Source organism: Cucurbita pepo, chromosome 11, assembly GCF_057944985.1.
Source record: "Cucurbita pepo subsp. pepo isolate OVF chromosome 11, ASM5794498v1, whole genome shotgun sequence".
In the NCBI taxonomy this organism is placed as follows: Eukaryota; Viridiplantae; Streptophyta; class Magnoliopsida; order Cucurbitales; family Cucurbitaceae; genus Cucurbita; species Cucurbita pepo.
In genome coordinates this window covers 4,886,395-4,904,287 of record NC_141808.1, presented here as the reverse complement: position 1 = coordinate 4,904,287, position 17,893 = coordinate 4,886,395, and the positions used below count along the sequence as shown (strand labels likewise).

Genomic DNA, 17,893 nt, shown 5'->3' with positions numbered 1-17,893 from the left:
TATTTTAATTCCAAACCATTACATTATCTCAAAGTCTAAATCCATTGAAAACAAATTAAATTTAATTTTAAGCTGCTTGAAACATGAAAAATGTAAACTCATTAGGAAGATAAAACCGTGAATGTGAATGTTAGTTTTGTATGGATAGTTGAATATACTTATGGACTTTTCCTAAATCGATTAATGCAATGTCGAGAATTCAGGGGTATAAAACTTTCTATGACGGATTTTTCATGATAAAATTTATATGACATTCTGAGTTAAAATAAATATAAAATCTTAAATTTAATGCTTCCAATATACTTAAACCATCAAGTTTGCAAATAACATATTACAAATATGAAATTAAAATGCTTACCATGTGACAACATTACTTCAACAATAATTATTTTAATGTATTTAAAATACATTAATTATTTTATTAATGTATTATAATATAATTTTTTTTGTGAGTTGATATAGACCACGTATTAAATATTAATTTGAACTCTGTAATAAATAAACCATTTTTCTTTTATATTTAATATGTTTATGAACCTACATGTCACTTATTTAAATTCTTCATTTAATGATCATTCACTAATTATACGCCATTCCACGATAAATTTAGAGTTGCACTCCTATACGCTGCACGACAAGTTGTTACATAGATGAAATTATTACTAGATCCTTTAAGAGCTTATCGTAATTATGGTTAGGTCAAACGTTTGTTTTGCCCTTGTAACTATATTTAAGTCGTTAATTACAACAAATTCTTGAAAGAACAATTGTTTATGATCCAACCATGATAAGAGGGTAGGGACCTTTTATTCAAGTTCTCATGTCATCACTTAGAAAACTACTCTTTTACTTACTTGATATTAAAATAACTGAATTACATCTCATAAGACATGTCCTCAACTCTCTGTTTGGTTAGTCTCTAAAATGGAAGACATATTGAATTGGTTAGGAAAGTTGTTCAAACCTTGCAAATCAAATGATAAACCCTAATAAGTAGAGTTCGTAACTCACTTAGAATTAAGATCGAGTTGCATATGATCATACGGTAAAATATTAATCTTCTCAAGTAAAAAATTTATTAGAAAGAAAAATGGATAAATTATTTTGGTTTAGTCCTACACAAACTCATTCTACGAGGTATCTCTACTCATATTTTCACTTGAAAGACTTGGATCAAATCATTTGTAACAATCGTGGCTCATAACAACAATGTTATCAGAATAAAGCACCCAACTTTATCCATATTTTATAAACCATTTATATTACTACTTAAACATGATCTTTCCAGAGGTCCACGACGTGACACTAATAACTTTCAATTTTTCATAGGATGGATACTCTTTAAACTCTAAATAAATTTTTTTAAATCAAATTATTAATTACGAGATTTTAAGACATAAATTCTCATGACATTTCTTCAGATTAAACACCAAGTTTATGCACGTTGGAACTAGTTGATCTATAATGTTTATCCGTCATTCCTGTTTTCTTGGAGATACACTGTAGATTGAACCAGTTGATATATTAATGAAACTATCCTTTCCCATCTATTTCGATCAAATAGTGCGTCAAAAATTATTACTTATAAAGTTTTGCTAACTCTACGAAAAATATATTCTTAACGTGTTAGATTAATCTGATTAGACATGAATTTAATAGCCGTTGGATAACGTTGGAACATGGGAATAGTAACATATGAAATGCTCTAATGCATCGCCTACCATAATAAACTTATTACAAACGTCTAAAAGTTCTTTTAAGTGAGAAGGATAACTTGGATTATTTTATTTTTAATAGATTTAAACTACTTTCGTCTATTCCTTTTCAATAGGTCTATTTTTGTCCCAAGGCTCATCTTAATCTCTTCATTTTCATTTTCCTCTCATCCTTCCTAAAATATAGTCTACATGTATTAAATGGATTCCATTATGTATAAATTGTAGGTTAAAATTTTGCAAACAGAAAGTCAAGTAGTCGTGTTTAAAAAGTATATAGACCAAAATGAATCAAATTTAAAAATGCAAGAACAAAAAACAACGAACATTTAGAACGTAGAGATATTAAAATGATCAAATGTCAAAGGGGATCCATATAGTAGTTAAACCATACATGTCTAATATCTATGTTGAATAAAAGAAAACTTGGATACAAAAATGGTACTAATTCTATAAAATTGGCTACTCTTTGTAAGGTAGTAACTCAGCTTCGTATGGAGTAATGTGCATCTATACATATGAAGAAACCAACTAATTATTCTCGAAGCTTGTTTGGATTGACCTTTGAAACTCTTTAAAATATTTTTAAATGTAAGAAAATATACTTTAAACTCATGCATTTCCTTGAATATATGGAAATTAATCTCAAAATTTTGTTTGTCTAGTTTATTTTTAGATTCTAAGAAAAAAAAAAAAAGTTAAATAGATCTAGCTTATAAATATTTGAACTTTCCATTTGTGTTTAGTAAATCTCTGACAAAATTAAATTTTTAAAAATTAAATGATATGTTAAATATAAATTTAATACAATATCGGCCTTACTCGAAAGTTTGATTCACTGTTCTTACTATTGACACAAATTACCGGTCTAGGTAGGATCCCTAAGTCTCCAACTCGACTACACAGTCATCTGGATCACATTACTTCACATTTATCTAAAAACAAAAATTAAAAATAATTTTGACGAGTAATTAATTTACTCCTCAACTAGCTAACTTATCATTAACAAATTTTATTATTTTTTGGAAATATTTTAAGTTTTATTCCCAATGGGTTATTCTTAGGCTTTTGGTGTGGATAGAGTCCTCCATCCAACCATTACCTTGGCTCCTAGTCTCATCTACTAGGACCTCCCCGTTGATATTAAGGTGTTCTAGCAACCTTAAGTTTTATTTGTTGGCTCTATTTATGTTCACTACAAATTTTAGACTCGTACGTAAGGCTCACTCTCGGTCAAATACGGTTTGTCCACTAAATTCTCTGGTCATAAATATTTATTGTTCCCAACTTGGCACACATCGCATTGGTTACGGGTTTTGCCGGGATTAGTAGACTAAGAATACTCATTCACATCTCCATATCGTAAATAGTTCATAAGCATAAACTAGAGTCGTACATCATACTTACTAATCACGATTCTCTAATATGCTCACATTTTAGGCATGGATTCATGATTATTATTATTATTATTATTATTATTATTTAACTCGTGCCATTTACATACATTCAACGTTTCTAGCTCTTAATCCCATGGTAACATGCTTGTTTAGGAGCTTCGAGATACTACTTACATGAATCGTCAATTCCTTTGCTTTCATAATTGTTCATAATATGGTAATTTCGTCACAAATTCTCTTAATTTGACCTATATCTAATGATTTTCAAGGTTAGTATAAGCTAATATTGATAAAACAGGTCAAAAGGAGTTGAACAGAACGAGCTGAAACTTGAAATAAGCCTCCACCACCCACATGCGTACTACACTCGTTGCCCACATGTCCCACTCCTTGGTTACTCGCACCTCCACGTGCGCGTGAAGCCTGTGCACTGATGCGTCGTTCAACCTCGAAATAGCCTGAAATTCTAAATTTTTTTCATCATTTCATTCCATACCCCTTACATGATATCCACTAACTTCATAATTCACGGTGGGTTATCATCCCAGAAAGTTAAATAATATCTTCGAGGATAACACCATTGGGCTCAATTTTGTTTCTCTTCTTGTTTCCTTTAGAAAAGAAACTTTAAAGGAATTCATTGACAAAAGGAACAAGAACAGCCTAAGGAGGTAGAGGGAACCGTGCCCAAACGCTACAACCTATTTTCTGCAAGAGACCGCATAAAGATCCAAAAAAATCACAGCTGAAGGGGATCTTGATCAATCCAAGTGTACTCCGCATGACGTATCACAAGCAACCCTACAACTCCATTCATCCAGAATAATTGAGAAAACAACAGATAAAATTCTATACATTTATATTGATTCTAGAGCGGATTCTAAAAAATAGATTACAAATTTTCTAGAGCTGATTCTGAAAAATATACGGCAAGTGCGCCCAATAGAATGTATCAATCACGTAACAAGACATGTGAAGAATTGAGAGAAAATTGGATCGAGGGTTTGTCCATTAGGATTGGAAATGGACAAGCCCGACTAACCAATTGGGCATGAACGGGCCTCGACCGACCAATATTGCTGAAAAATGACTAAAGAAATTTTTTTTCCATCACATCGTTTTAATATATTTTTGATACACGCTAAAAACAATAAAATCAAAAATATTTATTCTCATCGATATATTTCTCGGGAGAAAAAGAGGAGAACTTGTGAGATAGGAATAAAAGTAAGAAAAGTAGAGAGTAATACTATAGAGTTTGAAAAGTAATATATATAAATGTATATATTAAAATTTTGATAAACTCTTTGAGGATAATTTTTATCGTGTTCTTTTGTTGAAAATTGTAGGATGTACATTTATCTAATATATAAATTTAATGAAGGAGTTATGTTCAACCAAACCAAACCAGTCCTCCCTCCTTTAAGGTAAAACTAATTATAGGGCCTGCCTTAAACCACGTAATTATCTTTTAACAAATTTAGCTAGTTTGAATTGGTTATTTTTGTGTTTGTATATAAAGAGGGTTTGAGTTGGTGAATGCATTCAAATCAATTCTTATTCCTAAGAAGTTTGAGAATTTGTACCAAAAGAAAAGAAAATAAGGTAAGGTAGAAGAGACAGGTGAACTAGAAAGGATGGGATTGATATCAAAGTTTATGGCATTAATACCACTGTTGCTATTGTTGGTGTCTAATGCTACCGTTGATGCTACTAGCGGTGTTTTTGATATTACGACATTTGGTGCCAAACCTAATGCTGATGCTACTAAAGTACGTGTACATTTGTTTAAGTTGATAAACGAAAATTTCATTTTGTACAAAATATTTTTCTCAAATGAAATGGTTGAATTCACAGGCTTTAGCAGATGCATGGAAGGAAGCATGTGCTTCGGCTACTCCAAGTAAAGTATTGGTTCCAAAAGGAACTTATCAATTAGGAGAATCCAGGCTCAAAGGTCCATGTAAAAGTGCTATTGAGCTTCTAGTTGAAGGAACATTACAAGCTTCTCCTACCGACACGGAAGGAGATGGGTTGCTTGTTATGGAATACGTCGATCATTTGACATTGTCTGGTACTGGAGTTTTCGATGGCCAAGGAAAAGCTGGTTGGGAAAAGAATGATTGCCACCTGAAGAAAGAATGCAAAAAGCTTCCCATGGTAAATTCTCGTACTACTTTAATTATAAAAAGAACTTATAATCTGGGTTAGCATTATATGCTTTAACATGGGAGTGTTTTTTCTTTGTTTGTTTAAAATGGGCAGAATTTGAAGTTCAATTTCATCACAAATTCGATAGTGAAGGACATAACTTCGTTGGATAGCAAGAATTTTCATATCAATGTTTTGGCCGGCAAGAATCTTACCTTCGATCACCTGAAAATTACTGCACCACACAATAGTCCCAACACCGATGGAATTCACTTGGGCGATTCAGAAGACGTTTACATTCTCAATACCGCAATTGCAACGGGAGATGATTGTATATCTGTAGGATACACTAACAGAAAAATAACCATTAGTGATGTTACTTGCGGACCGGGACATGGCATTAGCATAGGCAGCTTGGGCAAGTACAAAACTGAAAAAGAAGTAGTAGGAGTTACAGTGAAGAAATGCAAATTAATCGGTACTACAAATGGTGTCAGGATCAAATCATGGCCAGATTCTGCCGTCTCATACCCAGCCTCTGACATGCATTTTGAAGATATTGAAATGGAAAATGTTGCCAACCCTATCATCATAGATCAAGAATATTGTCCATGGAATCAGTGCAACCGAAAGGTGTGTATTAAATTCGAACCTCGTTGGTTTCCAACTTATTTTCTTTTGAACAAGTATTAATTAATGTTTAATGTTTATTTTGAACATCCAGGTTCCATCCGCCATTAAGATTAGCAAAGTTAGTTTCAAGAATATCAGGGGTACATCTTCTACTCCGGTTGCAGTCAAACTCGTTTGCAGTAAAAGTAATCCATGTGAGGGGGTGGAAATTGCTGATATTGACCTCACTTATAGTGGTAAAGAAGGGCCAGCTGTGTCTGAGTGTGCAAATGTGAAACCGACCGTTTCTGGAAAGCAAAACCCTCCCATCTGTGCTAAACCAGCGCCACCTGAGACCACTCCGTCGACTGATTGAATAATCTTTTAATGCCGACAAATGTTTCAAACCATTCTTCCTATCATTTTTATTTTAACTTTCAAAATTCGATTTACAACATGCCATGATGTTGGGCATGTTTTCAATAATTGTATTTTTAAAATTTAGGAGAATTAATACTTAACGATTCTATTTTTATACTATAATAAAGTCCTCTTACATAATTGACATTGCTTTTGCTTTGAAGGAGGAGAAGACCAGAAGACCATGAATTTAGTATCACGCTGTTTGTGGAGGTTCCTTACAATGGAAAAATTACAAATGGAAAGTATTAATAAATAATTTTAAAAATACAGCAATAAGATTTATGGAATACACCATTAAAATTTCAAAATCTGTTATATAAAATACACCGTTTATAAAAAGAAATATTAAGGACAAAGTCTCCCTTTATAATTTAATTCAAAATAAACTATCATTGGAATTAACTTAGAAAATATGGGTAGCAAACTAGAAAGATCTTAATAAAGGAAAATAAAATCATACGTATTTCATTAGTTCATAAGAATAAGTACTAAATTAATCAAAGCTATCAAGAAAAAGGCTATTCTTATAAGAAGAGTTTTGCTGAATCCATTGCAATATAGCAAAAAACGAATGAAAATAATAAAACCAGCAATCATTATGATTTGCTTGTTTCGGAAAATATCTTACCATTATGATTTGCTTGTTTCGAAAAATATCTTATCCCAGAGGGCGTAGAGAGTTTAGAATTCTAATTTGAATAGGAATACAGGATTTTACAATGCAAACAAGGTAAAAACTAGTTTTAGAAGAAACCGACATATTAGATATAAAAACAATTCTAGAAATAGTTGAAATATTCTAAAACAACTGAAAAATGGGAGGGATTATTTGTAAACATATCACAATTTTGTTGGGTGAGGGAGAAGTCAAAAAAAAGTTTTGAGGAGAAAGGGAGAAGTACTTTGGGTCCGATTCAGCCTCCATTTGTCACTAAAATGTCAGCTTATTAGTAGAAAAGCTTTGACGAGGATGAAGATCGACGGGAGAAGCCTCGACCATGAGAGGCCCCTACTCTCTCTAGTTAAAATGTTAGAAGCACGTGCTAAAAAAAACTGAGTAACGATCGATGTTTTTCGAAGGTTTCCTTAGGAGGAATGATCAAGCTTGATGATTTAGAATAGAATGTCGAAGAAAAGGAGTTATAAAATAGTAAAAAAGTGCTTAAAGATACCCTAATCCAGAACGTTTCAAGCACGTGCTAAAAAAATTGAGTAACAGTTGATGTTTTTCGTAATTTTCTTGGGGAATGATCAAGCTTGATGATTTAGAATTGATCGAACAAAAAAGGAGTGTATAAAACAGTAAAAAAAAGTGTTTAAAATCGAAACCCTAATTTTCGACATTCTATTCTAAGTCATCAAGGTTGATCATTCACCAAGAAAATTTCGAAAAACATCAACGTTACTCAGTATTTTTAGCACGTGCTTCAAAAGTCCCGAATTATGTTTTTCGAAATTCTCTTGGGGAATGATCAACCTTGATGATTTAGAATAGAATGTCGAAGAAAAGGAGTGTATAAAACAGTAAAAAAAAGTGTTTAAAATCTAAACGCCAATCATTTCCAACATTTTCGACCCTTAAAAAGTTGTTTTTGACAGTATTGAGGCCATTTTAAGTCCGTAGGACTCCTATTTGCTCAAATTTAATATATTTTTTTTAGCTAAAACTAGGAGTAATCAATATGTTTAGCTAAACTAAGTTTAATACTATGTCCTAAGAACACCTATAAAATAGTTAGGGAGGTTAGACGAACACGACTCTCCACAATGGTATGATATTGTCCACTTTGAGCATAAGCTCTCGTGACTTTGCTTTGGGTTTCCCCAAAAGGCCTCACACCAATGGATAGAGTATTCCTTGTTATAAACCAACGATCATTCCCTAAATTAGCAAATGTGGAACTTTCATCGTTCAACAAGGGAATCTGGGCTAAACAAGTGAGTGACTCTACATTTGTTGGTTGGAAGGATTGTATGATGAAGCATGCTTGCCCTGTGGCCCTTACATGCACACAATTAGGAATGTTATGCTATTTTAAGTATGTTATGTGATGACCTATGAGGCCATGTTATGAATGTGTGTGATGCCATGCTACGTCATGATATGTAATGCCATGTGAAGCCATGTTATGAATGTGTGTGATATAAGTCGTGATAAGTACTATTCATACGTGATTCATATGTGTACTATGACATGAATGAAAGGAAAAACGAAATGATTCTTATTATATGCTATGATTTTAAGCTATTATGCATTTATCAATGTCATGTGCATTAGGATATTTCCTCGTTATGTTATGTTAGTACAGACGCATACCTTCGATATTTTTGTTCATCATCATATCATGTGAGCCTTTCACTCTGTGGTGTCCGGCGACGCATTAGCGTGTTTAGTTCGATGAAGCCAGACCCAGGGGTACGTATACGAGTCTGCCTGCTATGTCCATGTGTGCGTGCGTGGGCCGTGTATGGGGAAGTACCACACATCCAACCCTACCTAAACTGGGCAGAACTCAAGCTCATGATACGTTGTTTTAAAAGATAGGTTCCATCATGTATGTGTATGTTTGCATTACCTGACTCCAACAATGAGATTACTTACTGAGTATTTACTAAAATACTCGAGCTACATGCTAGTCTTATTTTTCATGTAAAGATAAAGCGTCCATGCACGGATAACGATGAATGCTGGAATGGTCATGGAAGCTGAGATAGGACGGTAGTATGCATTGTTTTCAATTAATAGTTCCATAGGTAGCTCTTGATTTTTGTACAAAAAAATCTATGTTACCGACGACGACATTATTTTTATTTATTGTTTTAAATTAAACATGTAAGTTCATGGCTTCGTTTAAAATTTTTATTTAGATTTTCGCATATGTTATTAAAGGCATGCATGTAATGACGTGTCTGATCTAGGTAAGAAAATTAGGGGCGTTACACTATTACTCAGACAAATTAGATTAATCTCATAAACCTTAGAGGTTGGTTAAATTGATTTTTGAAAGTTAATTATCACCTTTTTAAAATAATTAAAAAAAACTAATCCAACTCTAAGTCAACTCAACTCCTACTTACTTACAGATATTTCCTTTCAATCAACTAAAATACCTTAATCTATATAAAACTATCCATAGAGTTTTCTCATAGTCAATTTTTATTTTAAGTTCGTTATTATGAATTATTATATTTATATTAATGAATGAAAGTAATGTTAAGCTAGGTTTTTAATTCTATCTCAAACTAATTTACTTTAGGAATAATCTTGATATTTTACTATTTTCAACCGTTTAAAACAAAACATTATTGGTAATGCCCCTAATTTTTTTAGGTTAATTAGTGACGTTACCCTAGCATGCTTTAATCACATAGGCAGAAATTCATATAAATACTTTTAAAATAAAGGCATTGACTTACATATTCAGTTCGAAACATAAATAAATATAACATGGTTTTTAACATAAAACAAATTGGCATAAAACACCTACCAACTACTAATTAAATTCAAATTCAATGCTGCTGTCCTATCATGATCTATCCTAACTTCCATGGTCTTTCCAGTGTTTATCGTCATTCGTGCATGAGAGTTTTGGCTTTACTTAAAAAATATAAGGTAACATGTGACTTGAGTATTTTACGAAATTCTCGGTAAGTCAACCCACTATTGGAGTTAGTAAAGCAGTCACACACAATACATGATTGAGATCTATCTTTTAAAACCGTAACATGACCTTAGGCTCTTTCTAGTTTCGGATAGGGTTTGATGCATGGTACTTTTTCACTCACGGCCCACGTACACGCTCATGGACCCATTAGGCGGGCTCGTACACCTACCCCTTGGGCCTCACTTGGTTGGGACAAAATATTACACGTCACTGGATGCCTCAGAAAAGGAAAGACCCACATGATATCATGACAAACATAAATATCGAAGGTACGCATCCGTACTAGCATAACATTACGGGGAAGTATCCCGATGTACATGACATACATACATGCATGAGGTCCCATGATTTTCATTCCTAACATAATAGTTGTTTCATTTCGTTTCTCTTTCCCCCCATAACATATTTCATATATGGATCATGTACATGGTATATATCACGTAATCCATCACGTAACTTATATGGTAAGACATAAAATTTCATACATGACATTTCATTTCATTCATAATATAGTGTATTGGATATCACATGCATACATGGTAATACAAAGAGCATATAAGCATCACATAATTAATATGATGCATGCACCATCATACATCAACCAATTAGCTTACTCCAACCGTAAGACCACTAAAAGATTGGCCTTGACCGAAGTTACTAATTACTCGACAGCCGCTTCGAAAACTATATTCCAATGCTTAATTCTCACCTATATCAATTCATATAACATGCTTACGGCATATAAACCTCTTAGCCTAACTAAACATGATGATTATTTCTAACATAAGTCCTACACCTAACTAAATTTGGATAGATAGGAGTCTTACGGATCTCAAATGCCTTAAATAAGGTAAAAATGGTTTTAGGAAGGTCCAAAACTTAGGAAATGGTATATAATTTTTAAACGAGCTGTCTAGCTGAGAAGCCAAGTCCACTGCGCCGCCAAGCTGCGTCAACGCGGGAATGAGGCGGGTCATTATTCAAGTTAACTGCGGGCTGTATGGGTTGGGTTGAGTCACACTGGGCTGATACGTTCCGGGATGGACTGCTTGTATTGGGTCGTGGGCGTTGTAGAAGTGTGGTTCACCTATAGCAGAGGCCCGAGAGAGATACGACAACCTAAAATCCAAGATTTGTCTCCCTTACCTGCCCAGGTCCGTAAATGTGTGGATTTGGATGTGTTTATAAGGGATGAGAGATGTGAATTTAAGGGAGGGTTGTGTTGGTTACTTTTGCAAAAATAATGCCTCGCCCGAAATCGCGAGATATGGGACCAAATTTAAATATATATATTTTAATTCCAAACCATTACATTATCTCAAAGTCTAAATCCATTGAAAACAAATTAAATTTAATTTTAAGCTGCTTGAAACATGAAAAATGTAAACTCATTAGGAAGATAAAACCGTGAATGTGAATGTTAGTTTTGTATGGATAGTTGAATATACTTATGGACTTTTCCTAAATCGATTAATGCAATGTCGAGAATTCAGGGGTATAAAACTTTCTATGACGGATTTTTCATGATGAAATTTATATGACATTCTGAGTTAAAATAAATATAAAATCTTAAATTTAATGCTTCCAATATACTTAAACCATCAAGTTTGCAAATAACATATTACAAATATGAAATTAAAATGCTTACCATGTGACAACATTACTTCAACAATAATTATTTTAATGTATTTAAAATACATTAATTATTTTATTAATGTATTATAATATAATTTTTTTTGTGAGTTGATATAGACCACGTATTAAATATTAATTTGAACTCTGTAATAAATAAACCATTTTTCTTTTATATTTAATATGTTTATGAACCTACATGTCACTTATTTAAATTCTTCATTTAATGATCATTCACTAATTATACGCCACTCCACGATAAATTTAGAGTTGCACTCCTATACGCTGCACGACAAGTTGTTACATAGATGAAATTATTACTAGATCCTTTAAGAGCTTATCGTAATTATGGTTAGGTCAAACGTTTGTTTTGCCCTTGTAACTATATTTAAGTTGTTAATTACCACAAATTCTTGAAAGAACAATTGTTTATGATCCAACCATGATAAGAGGGTAGGGACCTTTTATTCAAGTTCTCATGTCATCACTTAGAAAACTACTCTTTTACTTACTTGATATTAAAATAACTGAATTACATCTCATAAGACATGTCCTCAACTCTCTGTTTGGTTAGTCTCTAAAATGGAAGACATATTGAATTGGTTAGGAAAGTTGTTCAAACCTTGCAAATCAAATGATAAACCCTAATAAGTAGAGTTCGTAACTCACTTAGAATTAAGATCGAGTTGCATATGATCATACGGTAAAATATTAATCTTCTCAAGTAAAAAATTTATTAGAAAGAAAAATAGATAAATTATTTTGGTTTAGTCCTACACAAACTCATTCTACGAGGTATCTCTACTCATATTTTCACTTGAAAGACTTGGATCAAATCATTTGTAACAATCGTGGCTCATAACAACAATGTTATCAGAATAAAGCACCCAACTTTATCCATATTTTATAAACCATTTATATTACTACTTAAACATGATCTTTCCAGAGGTCCACGACGTGACACTAATAACTTTCAATTTTTCATAGGATGGATACTGTTTAAACTCTAAATAAATTTTTTTAAATCAAATTATTAATTACGAGATTTTAAGACATAAATTCTCATGACATTTCTTCAGATTAAACACCAAGTTTATGCACGTTGGAACTAGTTGATCTATAATGTTTATCCGTCATTCCTGTTTTCTTGGAGATACACTGTAGATTGAACCAGTTGATATATTAATGAAACTATCCTTTCCCATCTATTTCGATCAAATAGTGCGTCAAAAATTATTACTTATAAAGTTTTGCTAACTCTACAAAAAATATATTCTTAACGTGTTAGATTAATCTGATTAGACATGAATTTAATAGCCGTTGGATAACGTTGGAACATGGGAATAGTAACATATGAAATGCTCTAATGCATCGCCTACCATAATAAACTTATTACAAACGTCTAAAAGTTCTTTTAAGTGAGAAGGATAACTTGGATTATTTTATTTTTAATAGATTTAAACTATTTTTGTCTATTCTTTTCAATAGGTCTATTTTTGTCCCAAGGCTCATCTTAATCTCTTCATTTTCATTTTCCTCTCATCCTTCCTAAAATATAGTCTACATGTATTAAATGGATTCCATTATGTATAAATTGTAGGTTAAAATTTTGCAAACAGAAAGTCAAGTAGTCGTGTTTAAAAAGTATATAGACCAAAATGAATCAAATTTAAAAATGCAAGAACAAAAAACAACGAACATTTAGAACGTAGAGATATTAAAATGATCAAATGTCAAAGGGGATCCATATAGTAGTTAAACCATACATGTCTAATATCTATGTTGAATAAAAGAAAACTTGGATACAAAAATGGTACTAATTCTATAAAATTGGCTACTCTTTGTAAGGTAGTAACTCAGCTTCGTATGGAGTAATGTGCATCTATACATATGAAGAAACCAACTAATTATTCTCGAAGCTTGTTTGGATTGACCTTTGAAACTCTTTAAAATATTTTTAAATGTAAGAAAATATACTTTAAACTCATGCATTTCCTTGAATATACGGAAATTAATCTCAAAATTTTGTTTGTCTAGTTTATTTTTAGATTCTAAGAAAAAAAAAAAAAAGTTAAATAGATCTAGCTTATAAATATTTGAACTTTCCATTTGTGTTTAGTAAATCTCTGACAAAATTAAATTTTTAAAAATTAAATGATATGTTAAATATAAATTTAATACAATATCGGCCTTACTCGAAAGTTTGATTCACTGTTCTTACTATTGACACAAATTACCGGTCTAGGTAGGATCCCTAAGTCTCCAACTCGACTACACAGTCATCTGGATCACATTACTTCACATTTATCTAAAAACAAAAATTAAAAATAATTTTGACGAGTAATTAATTTACTCCTCAACTAGCTAACTTATCATTAACAAATTTTATTATTTTTTGGAAATATTTTAAGTTTTATTCCCAATGGGTTATTCTTAGGCTTTTGGTGTGGATAGAGTCCTCCATCCAACCATTACCTTGGCTCCTAGTCTCATCTACTAGGACCTCCCCGTTGATATTAAGGTGTTCTAGCAACCTTAAGTTTTATTTGTTGGCTCTATTTATGTTCACTACAAATTTTAGACTCGTACGTAAGGCTCACTCTCGGTCAAATACGGTTTGTCCACTAAATTCTCTGGTCATAAATATTTATTGTTCCCAACTTGGCACACATCGCATTGGTTACGGGTTTTGCCGGGATTAGTAGACTAAGAATACTCATTCACATCTCCATATCGTAAATAGTTCATAAGCATAAACTAGAGTCGTACATCATACTTACTAATCACGATTCTCTAATATGCTCACATTTTAGGCATGGATTCATGATTATTATTATTATTATTATTATTATTATTTAACTCGTGCCATTTACATACATTCAACGTTTCTAGCTCTTAATCCCATGGTAACATGCTTGTTTAGGAGCTTCGAGATACTACTTACATGAATCGTCAATTCCTTTGCTTTCATAATTGTTCATAATATGGTAATTTCGTCACAAATTCTCTTAATTTGACCTATATCTAATGATTTTCAAGGTTAGTATAAGCTAATATTGATAAAACAGGTCAAAAGGAGTTGAACAGAACGAGCTGAAACTTGAAATAAGCCTCCACCACCCACATGCGTACTACACTCGTTGCCCACATGTCCCACTCCTTGGTTACTCGCACCTCCACGTGCGCGTGAAGCCTGTGCACTGATGCGTCGTTCAACCTCGAAATAGCCTGAAATTCTAAATTTTTTTCATCATTTCATTCCATACCCCTTACATGATATCCACTAACTTCATAATTCACGGTGGGTTATCATCCCAGAAAGTTAAATAATATCTTCGAGGATAACACCATTGGGCTCAATTTTGTTTCTCTTCTTGTTTCCTTTAGAAAAGAAACTTTAAAGGAATTCATTGACAAAAGGAACAAGAACAGCCTAAGGAGGTAGAGGGAACCGTGCCCAAACGCTACAACCTATTTTCTGCAAGAGACCGCATAAAGATCCAAAAAAATCACAGCTGAAGGGGATCTTGATCAATCCAAGTGTACTCCGCATGACGTATCACAAGCAACCCTACAACTCCATTCATCCGGAATAATTGAGAAAACAACAGATAAAATTCTATACATTTATATTGATTCTAGAGCGGATTCTAAAAAATAGATTACAAATTTTCTAGAGCTGATTCTGAAAAATATACGGCAAGTGCGCCCAATAGAATGTATCAATCACGTAACAAGACATGTGAAGAATTGAGAGAAAATTGGATCGAGGGTTTGTCCATTAGGATTGGAAATGGACAAGCCCGACTAACCAATTGGGCATGAACGGGCCTCGACCGACCAATATTGCTGAAAAATGACTAAAGAAATTTTTTTTCCATCACATCGTTTTAATATATTTTTGATAACGCTAAAAACAATAAAATAAAAAATATTTATTCTCATCGATATATTTCTCGGGAGAAAAAGAGGAGAACTTGTGAGATAGGAATAAAAGTAAGAAAAGTAGAGAGTAATACTATAGAGTTTGAAAAGTAATATATATAAATGTATATATTAAAATTTTGATAAACTCTTTGAGGATAATTTTTATCGTGTTCTTTTGTTGAAAATTGTAGGATGTACATTTATCTAATATATAAATTTAATGAAGGAGTTATGTTCAACCAAACCAAACCAGTCCTCCCTCCTTTAAGGTAAAACTAATTATAGGGCCTGCCTTAAACCACGTAATTATCTTTTAACAAATTTAGCTAGTTTGAATTGGTTATTTTTGTGTTTGTATATAAAGAGGGTTTGAGTTGGTGAATGCATTCAAATCAATTCTTATTCCTAAGAAGTTTGAGAATTTGTACCAAAAGAAAAGAAAATAAGGTAAGGTAGAAGAGACAGGTGAACTAGAAAGGATGGGATTGATATCAAAGTTTATGGCATTAATACCACTGTTGCTATTGTTGGTGTCTAATGCTACCGTTGATGCTACTAGCGGTGTTTTTGATATTACGACATTTGGTGCCAAACCTAATGCTGATGCTACTAAAGTACGTGTACATTTGTTTAAGTTGATAAACGAAAATTTCATTTTGTACAAAATATTTTTCTCAAATGAAATGGTTGAATTCACAGGCTTTAGCAGATGCATGGAAGGAAGCATGTGCTTCGGCTACTCCAAGTAAAGTATTGGTTCCAAAAGGAACTTATCAATTAGGAGAATCCAGGCTCAAAGGTCCATGTAAAAGTGCTATTGAGCTTCTAGTTGAAGGAACATTACAAGCTTCTCCTACCGACACGGAAGGAGATGGGTTGCTTGTTATGGAATACGTCGATCATTTGACATTGTCTGGTACTGGAGTTTTCGATGGCCAAGGAAAAGCTGGTTGGGAAAAGAATGATTGCCACCTGAAGAAAGAATGCAAAAAGCTTCCCATGGTAAATTCTCGTACTACTTTAATTATAAAAAGAACTTATAATCTGGGTTAGCATTATATGCTTTAACATGGGAGTGTTTTTTCTTTGTTTGTTTAAAATGGGCAGAATTTGAAGTTCAATTTCATCACAAATTCGATAGTGAAGGACATAACTTCGTTGGATAGCAAGAATTTTCATATCAATGTTTTGGCCGGCAAGAATCTTACCTTCGATCACCTGAAAATTACTGCACCACACAATAGTCCCAACACCGATGGAATTCACTTGGGCGATTCAGAAGACGTTTACATTCTCAATACCGCAATTGCAACGGGAGATGATTGTATATCTGTAGGATACACTAACAGAAAAATAACCATTAGTGATGTTACTTGCGGACCGGGACATGGCATTAGCATAGGCAGCTTGGGCAAGTATAAAACTGAAAAAGAAGTAGTAGGAGTTACAGTGAAGAAATGCAAATTAATCGGTACTACAAATGGTGTCAGGATCAAATCATGGCCAGATTCTGCCGTCTCATACCCAGCCTCTGACATGCATTTTGAAGATATTGAAATGGAAAATGTTGCCAACCCTATCATCATAGATCAAGAATATTGTCCATGGAATCAATGCAACCGAAAGGTGTGTATTAAATTCGAACCTCGTTGGTTTCCAACTTATTTTCTTTTGAACAAGTATTAATTAATGTTTAATGTTTATTTTGAACATCCAGGTTCCATCCGCCATTAAGATTAGCAAAGTTAGTTTCAAGAATATCAGGGGTACATCTTCTACTCCGGTTGCAGTCAAACTCGTTTGCAGTAAAAGTAATCCATGTGAGGGGGTGGAAATTGCTGATATTGACCTCACTTATAGTGGTAAAGAAGGGCCAGCTGTGTCTGAGTGTGCAAATGTGAAACCGACCGTTTCTGGAAAGCAAAACCCTCCCATCTGTGCTAAACCAGCGCCACCTGAGACCACTCCGTCGACTGATTGAATAATCTTTTAATGCCGACAAATGTTTCAAACCATTCTTCCTATCATTTTTATTTTAACTTTCAAAATTCGATTTACAACATGCCATGATGTTGGGCATGTTTTCAATAATTGTATTTTTAAAATTTAGGAGAATTAATACTTAACGATTCTATTTTTATACTATAATAAAGTCCTCTTACATAATTGACATTGCTTTTGCTTTGAAGGAGGAGAAGACCAGAAGACCATGAATTTAGTATCACGCTGTTTGTGGAGGTTCCTTACAATGGAAAAATTACAAATGGAAAGTATTAATAAATAATTTTAAAAATACAGCAATAAGATTTATGGAATACACCATTAAAATTTCAAAATCTGTTATATAAAATACACCGTTTATAAAAAGAAA

The 17,893-nt window shown here is 32.9% G+C and overlaps 2 protein-coding genes across 2 annotated transcripts; both read left to right on the top strand.

The window, feature by feature from the left end:
- The first annotated feature begins 4,749 nt into the window (after positions 1-4,749).
- LOC147790126 (exopolygalacturonase-like) lies at positions 4,750-6,251 on the top strand. Its single transcript, XM_087128323.1, has 4 exons — positions 4,750-4,884; positions 4,970-5,272; positions 5,369-5,896; positions 5,988-6,251. The coding sequence occupies exons 1-4, from the start codon at positions 4,750-4,752 to the stop codon at positions 6,249-6,251; spliced, it is 1,230 nt and encodes a 409-aa protein (XP_086984449.1).
- Positions 6,252-15,980: 9,729 nt separating this feature from the next.
- LOC147790125 (exopolygalacturonase-like) lies at positions 15,981-17,627 on the top strand. The gene is made up of 4 exons (XM_087128562.1): positions 15,981-16,136; positions 16,222-16,524; positions 16,630-17,148; positions 17,240-17,627. The coding sequence occupies exons 1-4, from the start codon at positions 16,002-16,004 to the stop codon at positions 17,501-17,503; spliced, it is 1,221 nt and encodes a 406-aa protein (XP_086984688.1). The 5' UTR covers positions 15,981-16,001; the 3' UTR covers positions 17,504-17,627.
- The last annotated feature ends 266 nt before the right edge of the window (positions 17,628-17,893 follow it).

What these genes read in the sequence shown, in the direction of transcription:
- LOC147790126 (XM_087128323.1), top strand. Translation starts at nt 4,750, where the DNA reads ATGGGATTGATATCAAAGTTTATGGCATTAATACCACTGTTGCTATTG. An exon ending in CTAATGCTGATGCTACTAAA is followed by an intron (nt 4,885 to 4,969) that starts GTACGTGTACAT and finishes TTGAATTCACAG; the next exon opens with GCTTTAGCAGATGCATGGAA. An exon ending in GGAATCAGTGCAACCGAAAG is followed by an intron (nt 5,897 to 5,987) that starts GTGTGTATTAAA and finishes TTGAACATCCAG; the next exon opens with GTTCCATCCGCCATTAAGAT.
- LOC147790125 (XM_087128562.1), top strand. Translation starts at nt 16,002, where the DNA reads ATGGGATTGATATCAAAGTTTATGGCATTAATACCACTGTTGCTATTG. An exon ending in CTAATGCTGATGCTACTAAA is followed by an intron (nt 16,137 to 16,221) that starts GTACGTGTACAT and finishes TTGAATTCACAG; the next exon opens with GCTTTAGCAGATGCATGGAA. An exon ending in AATGCAAAAAGCTTCCCATG is followed by an intron (nt 16,525 to 16,629) that starts GTAAATTCTCGT and finishes TAAAATGGGCAG; the next exon opens with AATTTGAAGTTCAATTTCAT.